The 12101-nt window shown below is 46.7% G+C and overlaps 1 protein-coding gene across 1 annotated transcript in view; it reads left to right on the top strand.

The window, feature by feature from the left end:
* SHISA8 (shisa family member 8) overlaps positions 1-9692 on the top strand; it is a 30858-nt gene extending 21166 nt beyond the window's left edge. Inside the window, exons 2-4 of the mRNA XM_083698725.1 lie at positions 1753-1880; positions 6050-6199; positions 8533-9692. Of these exons, the coding sequence (XP_083554851.1) occupies positions 1753-1880; positions 6050-6199; positions 8533-8906 (652 nt within the window). The 3' untranslated portion in view covers positions 8907-9692. The remainder of the gene's footprint in view (positions 1-1752; positions 1881-6049; positions 6200-8532) is intronic.
* The last annotated feature ends 2409 nt before the right edge of the window (positions 9693-12101 follow it).

Here is a 12101-nt window from a genome sequence, read left to right as displayed (position 1 = left end):
ACCAGAGTTGTAGCCTCTAGGCCTCTCTCACTAGCCCTCATGACTCTTATAAGCTACACTCCCTGCCCCTGCCATATCCTCTCTCTCCAGGCCATGGCCCTCCCTTTCTGTCTTGCTGTGCACCCTTCCTCAAGTGCTCCTGGAGTGTGCCCTTGAACCATCCCCCACAAATGTCCCTGAAAAAACAGGACATCCTGTTTTTCCCCAGAGCACAACAGCCATTTTGGGCTCCATGATCTTACACAGGTCATGTGACTCACACGGGAGCATGACCAGTAAGACATGCGCCCTGGTTTTGCGACTCAACATGTTGGAGGGTTTGTTGAACTGTCATCATGCCTTTTGCTTACCTACTTTTTGCCTCTCAGCCTAGGGTTGCAATACGTCTGGGATCTCCTGGACATATCCGGACTACTGCAGCCGGCAGCGGTGTCCGTTTGGAAATCGGTAAAAATGTCTGGGGAAATTCGGACATATGGCAGCCCATGTCGGCAGCGCCATTTTGGCTGCCTTCACATAGAAATACCTCAGAAACGTCAGTTTTACTTTTTTTGCAATTTACCCCTAAAAGCTCAACAGCTTTGTCCCCTCCTACTCTCACCCTGCCCACCATTGCTGCAGGGATCCTGTAAGACTATCCAGGAGGAAATGTAGCCCCCAGGTGGAAAAAAGGCTTGTCACCCTTGGCAGCTAAGGCCTCTGGCCCAGTCACTGATATCCCCAATTAAAGTAGTGAGGCTGGAGGAGAGTTGACGCCAGTCACAGTGTCCCATTCTGAAACAGATGGGCCAGTCGTCTGGCTTGGTGCAAGGCAAGTTTTTAATCTATACGCAGAGGATATGTCCACAAAGAGCCTGGCAAGCTCTGGATCAGTTCTCATAAGGAAAGATTATATGTTGTGCAATGGAGAACAACAGATAAATTCCCTATAGGTCAGTTATGTTGCCCACACAGTAGCCCACTTATAATATGGTTTAATTGTTTCTCCATTGCTAATAGTTATGTATCTATTGTTGGTTTTGAGTTTCAGTTGTGTTTCAATGGGTTTTTACCTAAAAAGTGGGATAGATGTTTTTACAAATATGAAATGAAATGAAATGAAATGAAGGGCAGCTGACAAGAAGCATGATCCAGACAACCAAAACACAGCCACATTGTACATTTTGGTGGACAGCCCCCAAAATTCCGATTTGAAAACAAATGATAAGATATTCTTTTTGCCCTCTCCCCCCCCCCCTTATAGAACATGAATAAATTCTTGTTGTTGGTTTGGTTTCCTGTTGGTGCTAGACCAAAGCCCCTTATCAGGTTCAGCAAAGCTGCAAGTCCAACTAAGATTTTAAAGAAATGACGTTGGGGACACCCGAGCTGGTCCCCAACACTGGTGTTCGTGACACAACTCACAGACTATATGACCATGAAAATTGTTCAGCCCCTTTCAAGAAAAACTGAGCTCTATCAGTGTATGAAAGAAAAAGGTGCTTCCCCTTCCAGTTTTAAGTGCTGAGAAAAGGAGGCATCCATCAAATGGAAGCCTGTTCCATTCTGAGCAAGAAGGTTTGTGCAACAAATGAACAGCAAGGGCACATACCTTGCTGTGAGTGTCTGGAAAGGCAAGCAGGTGCAAAGGGTAAACAACGTGTGAACCGAAATGACACATGACAAAAGTGTCAGAATTATACTCACAGTAACAACAGCTCAGGATCTTTACTTATGATGGCACTGCTTAATTCCCCTCCATACCTTTTCTAGGACGCTCACGGATCTCCTGAAACAGCCAGGAGGACATGGACCATCTGACATCTTGCCAGAGAGCCACATTGGCAGTGTGCAGGTCCAGATTGGCGATGGGTTTTCTCGATCTCCCAGGAATAGCACAGGTAAGATAATCACAAAGCCCTTAGCTGTGTGCATATTAACAGCTTAAAACACAGCTAGGCTGTTCTTCTTCTCCCAGCCAAAAATCTAGGATCTGCAATTTGTTAAGGGCACAGTAGAGTGGGGGTAAACTACAGTTCCCATGATTCTTTGGGGGAAGGCATATGCTTTAAATGTGTGGTATTGTATGCAGCCTGTGTAGGAGAAAACTTTCTTTGTATACAGAATATCCCAGGTTCACAGGTTGCTCATCCAGTGTGGTGTAGTGGTTAAGAGTGGTAGACTTGTAATCTGGGGAACCAGGTTCGCGTCTCCGCTCCTCCACATGCAGCTGCTGGGTGACCTTGGGCCAGTCACACTTCCTTGAAGTCTCTCAGCCTCACTCACCTCACAGAGTGTTTGTTGTGGGGGAGGAAGGGAAAGGAGAATGTTAGCCGCTTTGAGACTCCTTCGGGTAGTGATAAAGCGGGATATCAAATCCAAACTCTTCTCCTTCTCCTTCTCCTTCTCCTTCTCCTTCTCCTTCTCCTTCTCCTTCTCCTTCTCCTTCTCCTTCAGGGCTTGGTGACAATTCACACAACCAGTTTGGTTCGGGGGGGGGCATCACCTGGGTGAAACAACCCAAAAGAGGACTTCTACACACTGGATGTGCAAGGAAACACCTAAGGCTTCTTCCCTTTCAGCATGGCAGGGATAGAAACCTAGAGTCCCAAAAATGAACAGTGCTGCACCTGCTGGACACGTTCCTTCTGCCTGGCTCTTAAAGGCACAGGAGCACCCTTCAAGGTTATACAGGAGGGTTGCCATGTGGAAGCACTCCTGAAGCTTGGTCTGTGTGGTCTGTGTGGAGGAGGGACAGCCCCCCCACCTCACATTCTTGCATGTCCTATATTATGCCTATCCTCAAGCCTCAATATGCCAAGCTGCCCTCAGAAAACCTTTAGTCTAAGCACTACTTGGTATCAGTAAAGGAAGAAAATATATTCTCCCTCTCTTTTTGTTGAATGTTGCATGCCATTCCATATTTATAACCTACCTTTCTTCCCCACAGGCAGCCCAAGGCACCTAAGGGGGGTGGGGACACAAATGCAATCCATGCATCCACATCAGTATCAACTGTATAACAAACTTACCAAGTCCATAAATGCCTACATAATGTATGCAAATGTATACAAACAGTAATCCAGTACTGCTGCCCCATTAAATGTTTCCAGCAGAGCATATGTGTAAGAGGCAGAAACTTGAAGCGTTTCTGCTACGCTGCCTCCATGGGTGGGGTGGGGGAGAAGCTGTACTTGTTGGACTTCTACCTGTTCTACTTATTTCTGGAAGCACCTAGGAACCCTGGGCAGGGAGGGATGATGATGATGACGGCAATAGTTTTATTTTGTATACCCCGCCCAACTAGCTGGGTTTCCCCAGCCACTCTGAGCGGCTCACAGCATATATCAGAACATACTAAAACATCAAACATGGCTGCCTTCAGATGTCTTCTAAAAGTCAGATAGTTGCTTATTTCCTTGACATCTGATGGGAAGGTGTTCCACAGGGCAGGCACCACTACCAAGAAGGCCCTCTGCCTAGCTCCCTGTAATCTCGTTTCTCGCAGCGAGGGAACCAGCAGAAGATCCTCGAAGGACCTCAGTTTCCGGCAGAGCGATGGGGGATGAGACGCTCCTTCAGGTCCACAGGGCCGAGGCCATTTATGGCTTTAAAGGCCAGCACCAACAGTTTGAATTGTGCTCAGTAACGCACTAGGAGCCAATGAAGATCCTTTAGGACCAGTGTTACATGGTCCCAGTGGCCACTCCCAGTCACCAGTCTAGCTGCTGCATTCTGGATTAGTTGTAGCTTCTGGGTCACCTTCAAAGGTAGCCCCATGTAGAGCGCATTGCAGTAGTCCAAGCGGGAGATAACCAGAGCATGCACCACTCTGGCAAGACAGTCCACGGGCAGGTAGGGTCTCAGCCTGCATACCAGATGGAGCTGGTAGACAGCTGCCCTGGATACAGAATTGACCTGCTCCTTCATGGACAGCTGTGAGTCCAAAATGACTCCCAGGCTGCACACCCGGTCCTTCAGGGGCACGGTTGTCCCATTCAGTACCAGGGAGTCCTCAACACCCACCCGTCTCTTGTCCCCCCAAAACAGTACCTCTGTCTTGTCAGAATTCAACCTCAATCTGTTACCCGCACCCATCCTCCAACCGCCTCACTCACACAGGACCTTCACTGACTTCACTGGTTGAGATAGATGATAGTTACTGGCCAGCATAGAAATATTGTTAAGTAATAAGAATAAGAATACTAATATTGGAGCAGATAGCTTTCTGACTTAACTGCTCATGAGCATTTTGTAAAGGGAACAATTGGCAGTAATCCTTTCCCTGTGTCTTTTCATCCTCTGCTGCTCTTGAGTGGGGGTGGGGAGTGGGACACCCCTGCGGAGAAGTGCAGCTGGTCATCGGGGGGGGGGGATGTGTGACCTCTGGCAATGTCAGCCCCCACATTTTGCAAGGTGAACAGTCGCCAGGGTGAAAACCATCTGAGCGCACCAGTGACTAGATGAGGGCAGGATTCCCCCACATGCACACTTCCCCCAAACATTTTACACATACAATCTCTTCCTTGCTAATTCCTTGCGTAGGGGGGGGGGGAGGGCTGGCAGGCAAGGGGCTATCTGTGCTCCGATTTACATCCAGCTGATGGGGGGGGGGGTTTGCTGCTGCTTCTCTTTGTGTTGTGACTCAGTTCTGCCTGGGGCCGAGAGAGAGAGCGCTCTGTCTCCTCCTCTCTTGTTTGCCCATGACACTTGTCCCAGTTTAAATACAGATTTCCTCCCTCCTCTCCCTGCCTCCCTCCCTATCACCTTTGAACATTGGTTAACTGAAGTGAGAACTGACGAGTGTCACTCGCTTGAGGCCCTGAAGAATGAAATCTGAGAGATAACCACATTGGCAGCCATTCAGATCGTCTTCATAATCACCATCGCCTGATACTGCCGGGCCCCCAAATCCTTAATTAAGGCTGGGATCCATTATCCCCGACATGCTTTGCAAAAGGCACAAACTCTGCCCGAAAGGTTTTGCTGTCACAAGATTAACCGGCAGCAGGTGGTGAGGTGAGAAAAAAATTACACAACGCAAGCAAATCAATAGGCTATGGAAAGCCTCCTCCTGTGTTCTATAGGCTGTTTGCTGTATTACTGTTGTGCTCATCCCAATCTCTGAGCGGCAAGAGGCTTCAGAGATTCCTGTGCTCACCCAGGGTTCAGTTTCCTTGGATTGGAGGTCAATGGAGACGGTGGCATCTTTAGCATATATAGTTTTATTTACACATGTATACAACCTAAGCATCAGATGGAGGGGTTCACAGCATTAACCCTTCCAACAGATCTTGCTTTCCCACTAGTTTTCCAGGGAAGTCCCTAGCCTAGGTTGCCACCTTTGGGACAAGTCGGGGGGGTTGGGGGGCTAAAAAATACTTTACCTGGTGCAGAATGAAATGACCACAAACCAATCCATTGCAATGGGTTGTTTCCAATGCTGGCCATACTCATAGAGTAGACCCAATGAAATTTATGGATCTAAGCTAGCGATGCACATTAATTCCAATGACTCACATCCTCCCCACCAGCTGAATTTCTGCCTGTCAGAAGAATGGTAAAGGTAGAAACCCAGCCAAAGAAAGAAAGAGGCAGAGAGAGCAACAAATTCTGTTTCTCTTCCTAACAGAGCTTTGCCTTAAACATCCCTTGCCATATAGCTACTAATGCCAATTCATTCACACAGACCTAGTCAGACAACTTCATCCAGCCACTAGGGTTTACATCTTTTCTTGTCACATATTTGAAGTGTTTTAAAAAGAATTCATCTGTTGAATTGTAGAATTGTAGAGTTTGAAGGGACCCTAAGGGTCACCTACTCCAACCTCCTGCGATGCAATTTCTAGGTGGTGTCCTGGCATTGGAGGTGGGTTGTAGGTGTTTGTCCTTCTCCATCAACTGCTGTTACCTCCAGAAGTCTGTCCACTGTGCCTCATTGTCTCTCTGCCTGGCACGAGGTCCACTTTCTTGGGAAACAGAATTTGCAATTCTGCTCGCACTTGGGAGGGCCTAGGACACTGAGCGGATTGTGCTGAAGCCTTACCTTGCCACCTCCTTCTGCTTCCAGACAAGAACCACTTGAACAATGCTGTGGTTAACCCCTCCAGCATCTCACAGATTGGGCTGTCGCATTCACATAACAACCGGCTGCAAATGGCAAGCACGCTGCCGCACCAAGCGCCCGACTATGCCAAGTATGCAACTCTCAAGGCTGTAGGTAGGTATTGCGGCACTGCATCTCCTGCCGGGCAAAGTAAGGCTGGCATTTGCTGGAGGAAGGCTGTGAGAGCTGGTTGTCCCAGTGTGGTATGATATATCTGCATGTACTCATGCCCATCGGCCCATTGCTGTGTACAGGGTGACATCATCATTGTGTCTTTGTTGACTAGGGGTGGGGAACCTCAGGCCTGGGAGCCAAAACATGGGTCAAGCTTTTCCATCTGGCCATAGTCCAGGCCATGCCCCTTCCCTAGGAATGCTTCACACCCTTCTCAGGTGTTTTTGTCCAGCTGCAATGTGTTCTTGGACTGTTGCAATGTCTCTCGCTTGCCTTGATGGAGAGATGTTTGCATGGGGTGTGCCTAGGAACCTCTGACAGAATGTAGCCTTCTGTGCAGAGGTGAGATGGCCTCTGACATGTATGAAGTGGGAGGGGGGAGATTGTAAGGTCCACAAAGAAGTGGGACCATTGGGCTGGACCAAATTTTCCCCACCATGTTGCTGGCCTTCCATTTTGCTGGGTAGTAGCTGGAGAAGGTGGAGAAACTGGATTCAGGTCGCATTTAAAGATAAACCTCATTCCACTTTCCAAAACAACACATGAACTGGAATGCTGCCACCTTTTGAAACTCATCCTTTTTCCAATTTTGCAATGCAGTTTTCCAGCCATGCAATGTGACGAAAGTTCATATACTAGGGGGACATGTGCATAAAAAGCAAGTGTTAGTGGATAAAATTATGCATTATATTATGGGAAATTGTATTGTGAAAAATGTGTTTAGGCAAAATTGCATACGAAAACGTGCATATTAGCAGTTCATATGTTAATGCTGATGCATATTAATGAGGACTTTGGTTGTTGTTGGGTTTTTAAAAAATATATACAAACTGATGTGAAAATGTGGAGAAGTGAGACATGAGAAACTGAGAGAAACCAAAATTCACAGATTCACCCATCGCTAGTAGTAAATGCTGGATTTCACTAATGCCAGAGGAAGATTGAATGAGGTGAGAAAGAGATTGCAGGGGTAGAAAAACATGAGCTAAGCCAGAAAAGGGAGCTGTTTTGGAGAGATGAATAAGTCATGAGCTGAGGGCAAACAGAGTGAGTCTCATGGCCCAACTACAGTGGGGGTGTTGAATACAGAGCAGATGACTAAGAGCTGATGACAAAAATAATTTAACGTGGATTAGTTGCCCTTTAACAAATATTAATCACCCCTTTATGCAATTATTATTCCTCACACTTTGGAAGAGTTTTTAAGGCCTTAAGGCAGACTTTGACGGCATGGTGCCCTCCAGGTGTTTTGATCTACAACAGCTTCAGTCAGCATAGCTGTGCAATGCTAGGGGTGGATGGGAGCTGTGGTTCAAAACATTTGGGGAACACCAGGTTGGCAAAGGCTGGATAAAGGTATGGCGATGCATTCTACCAACAGCTGGAGAGCCTCCATGGACCAGCCTATGACATAGAGAAGGGGTGAGCACCTCAAATCACTGAGCCATTTCTTCAGGTTTTAACCTATTCAAGAAGGCCTCGTTGTTATGGTAACCACAAACAAAGTTATTTAAAATAAAGGCCTATGCAGAAAGCCAAAGCCTATCTAGCTGTACTCACAGGTGTTCAAAGCAATGGTGGATTTTCCTGCCAATATCAAAATGCCTGCATGTTTGCTCTTTGATGTAATTATATATTAGACTTTGTATCATTCTTATCTAAGTTGTTGAAATCTACCCTTTTGTTGACCATGGCTTGGCTTGCCTGTCATGTTAAGCCAAACCATCGCTTTGCACAAACCTCTGAGCTCTAGGAGAGGAGGTGGCGACTGCTTTGCTCCTTCCTCCTTGTTCATTCTGCTGATGTGCTATGCCATGGGTTGTCAGATCCTTTGAATCTGGGCTCACGGTTCAGCCGTCTCTAGACTATCCACAAGTTGTAACCACGGTTTGTCCTATGGTTCACAGCTTGTGGCTTGTTCAGCAGAGATAAACTACAAACTTGGATTCAGACAACTTGCCAAGCCAAACCCTGGCTTAGCTGAGCACAGCAGAATGACTCTGGGAACCTGAACAATCCTGGATTAATGTGTGGTTTGGCTTAGCCTGACACACAAACCAAGACTGAGTGTGTCTCATGCTTTTGGCAGACCTGACATTAACCTTCTCCTGCTTATGTACAGGTGGAATTAGTTAACATTTAACATCCCTAACCCTCTAGTGATACTCACAAGCAGGATGGTTAGATGGTTACAGAGCTGTCAGGAGAGCCATCACAACCTTAAGAACGTTTTGCCCTTCGTTTTCTGCTCTGTTCCATTTATTCCCTTCCAGAAAGTGCTCCTGAGGAATTCTACAAGCGGTTTCCTGTGGTGGACATGCCGCCATCAGCCACGCTGTCCTTCCCTCCCTTGACGCTACACCAGAAAGACGTTTCTCCCTTTCAGGACGGCTGTGCTCTGATTGGCTTGGCAACACCAGGACAGAAGGCCAAAGTGATGAAAGCCAGTGCCCATACACTGGCAGGCAGCCCGGCCTTCAAACCAGGGTGGGATCCCAACCACCCCGACCTTCGACGGCAGGCCTACACCACCAAGCGCCAGTTCAGCATCGAGAAGCTCCCCGAGGTCTTCAGCCAGACGCCTACCCACTATGCCCAGCAGCAGCGGCCCTTCTCCACCAACAGCAAGACGGAAGTCACTGTCTAGAGCAGACCTCCTCCTCAATCTCCCCTCCCTTTGAAATATTCAAGCAGCCTGTGAGGTGTGGCCTGCCTTGTCAAGCTGGAGCACCTAGTGTTGACTTGGCAGAGCAACCCCCTCCTCTCGGCTGGCACTGCTAGGTTCTGTGAGAGAGCGAGGGAATTAGGAAGGAAGCTTGGCCACCGGTGCTGAGGGATTGTCTGCGGCTCCTAACAGAACTTGCCCATTTGCTGTGGCCCTCTGTTTTCTGCATCCTGACAGAACTCGGCCAGCATGCGTGGTGAAACCGGCATGCATGTCGCTCCACAATTCGATGCACGACTCATGTTTGTAGCTCACGTCTTCATCACATCGCACATCCCAGAATGGTCAGCATCCACCGGAAACCTGAGGACTCCACTACCGTTCTGCATGGAGATACATCAAAGGGAAAGTTGGCGGGGTGGTAAATAAAATATATCATTCTTTTCCCCTCGCCAAGAAAGGCCAAGTCAAAGGACAAGACAAACTGCTGCAATAATTAACCAGAACATTGTGTTTGAACATTTGCCCAATATAACATTCCTCTTCTGCCTTTCCCGGTGGTTAAACAAATGCAAAAAATAAAAATAAATGGGAATACAACAATGAAAGCAGTAATAAACTGTTTAAAAAGGGAACTGCCAAGGGCTGGAAGAAATTTTTACACAGTTCCCTTTGTTCTTCGCTTGATTCTTGTCCTTCTCTATCAAACCTTTCGGTTTAAGGCCATTTGTTAATATTTCTTGTCGCATATAAAACCTATATACTGCTGACACTTTTTTTGCCTGCCACTCATCAGAGAGTCACTATTGTGGATCCTTAACAGGGGATTGAAAAAGAGGAGGGGGCATTGCTTTCTAGGGGATATTTCCCACCAAACTCTGAGAAAGGGTAGTGCTGCCTGTCATGAAGGTACAGGAAGAACCGTGCTGTGAAGAGTGTGGAAGAGTGTGATTATGTGTCAGGGGAGAGTTTGAGTTGTGCACCCATGGAGCCTTGTAGAAATGTCAGCCATAGGTTGGAAAATCAGCTTTCTTATTTAAGGTTTGATCTAGCTAACCAGTGTGACTGGAGTTGGTGGTTCACCACAATAGCAGGAGATGGCTTTCATTTCACAACACTGAGTAGGAAATATGTGTGTAGACTCATGAAATAAGCCAGACTTTCTGATTTGTTGTGGTTTACAGTCAGCAAGCAGCATGTTGTCCTTCTCTATCAAACCACTGTTTGCTGTGCCACCATTTCTCTCTCCCTCTTTGCTCCTCTCCAGCGCAAGGGGAACAAACAAGCCAGGAAACCTTGGCTTCCTATTACACCCAAACTAGCGATTGCGATGTGTTGCTCCCTAGTAAGTCATAGCCAGCAAGCCAACAACAAATCACCTGGCAATCATGTCTTGTTGAGGATCTTGTGTTCCAAATTCAGTCATACTGTTAGAAACTGGGGAATGCCCTCTGCTGACAAGGGCCTGGTGGTCAGCCTTCAAATATTGGTGCAAGTTCAGTGTTTTTAAATTGGGCACAGGGTTACTCCTTCATTTATCTCAGGGTGAGTACTTAAGCTGTTGGTCCAAGCTCGTTGCCCAAAAAAGCTGCTTCAATTGGTTTGTCTTCAGACCTTCTCTTACATATGCCCTAAAATCAGTAAAACAAAGACTGTGGGATTTTGCCTTCTGTGATCTGTGGGCCCCCTCATTCTCATCCTGCTCACCAAGTGCTGTGAATATACAGTATGTCAGGTCATTTTACACAGTTGAATATTTAAAGAATTTGCCAGTCACCAATTATGGTAGACTTTTTACTAAGGCCAGACTTAATGTGTTTCCCTCTGAAATGTTCCGAGGTAGATTTGCTGGTGTCCCTTATTTCACATGATTATGTCCTTGTACTAACCAGGAAGAATGCCTGAAGCACATTCTCCCGTCCTGTATAATATATAAGCTGGTCCAACAACATTTGATTAATCCACTAATGGCAAATCTACCCGGAAAACCTGCCAATTATATGCCAAGTTCCTATTAGATATTAAAATTCCCAGTGTGACTTTGGCGATTGTCAAATATCTTTCTGAGGTGGTCAGGATTAAGGATAAATTTGCATTAGACAAAAGTCTGAAAAAAGCATAGTCTTAATGATTTGTCCAAGTAGTCTGGGTACTTTTTAATGTATTTTATATGCACTGAATTTTGTCTATTGGGTCTTTTGGGCAGCAATAAAGAATTGATCGATGGATTGAACAAGCCACAATTCCTGATTCAAAGAAATTGGGAAGTCAAATCTTCCTGGCTTGTCTACCCCAACTCACACAAAGGGAAAAGCAAAGTGGGAGAGACTGGAGAGTGTGCATCAGCTTATTGCTCATTCATTAATAAACTACAATAAGTCTGACTTGTTGTTATGTGCAAATGCAGCTTATGATGCTTTGATACAACAAAAACTGGACACAACATGTTCCTCTGCTTGGTGTGACTTGGAGTCAGCCTCTGGTGCATCTTCTCTCACAATGGACCGAAATTTCCTCTCTTTTTTTTGGTACAAACCTAGCCCTAGCTGTTTACCGTTCCCAAGCTGGCGTCCTCCAGCTGTTTTGGATGACAACCCACAGCCAGGAAAGGGAGATGTTGTCCAGGACATCTGGAGGGTGCAAAGTTGGGGAACGCTGGCATATACAAATGCTGACTTTTCACATGGTGCTACCACAGAAGCAACCAGGAGGGTGCTTATTTCAGAGGCAAACTGGGGGAAGCACCAGGTTCTGAATTTGAACTGGGCCACTGCTTGTTCTCTGATCTGCACAGCCTGATGCCGTTCCTGATGCTCCCATAACAGGCTCCGCTGTTGCTAGGCTTCTCGCTTCAACCCTCGCAGCAGGAGATTGCCCAACACAGAAATTTATCATCACACATCCCCACTCTTGTTTCCAAACAAAACACAACCTTACAAGTGCATAGATAATGGCGCAGGAATTAACAAAGCCAGGTTCACACAGCGTGTGGCTTTGTTGGGGGAATGAATGGATCACATCCAGGAAATCAGCAAGTTCTCTTTTGGGAGTGCATGGCAGCAAGGCCCTGGGGAACCTTTTGTCAAATAATTTAACCTGCAGAAGTGGTGGCAGTGGCTGGATCACAGAGCAAACTCTTTACCTAATCTGAAGGATTGTGGATGGCGCAATTATGGG

This window comes from Podarcis gaigeae (genome assembly GCF_964106915.1).
Source record: "Podarcis gaigeae genome assembly, chromosome: 10".
Taxonomy (NCBI): Eukaryota; Metazoa; Chordata; class Lepidosauria; order Squamata; family Lacertidae; genus Podarcis; species Podarcis gaigeae.
The sequence above is the reverse complement of the archived record's forward strand: the minus strand, read 5'-3'. Positions and strand labels throughout refer to the sequence as shown.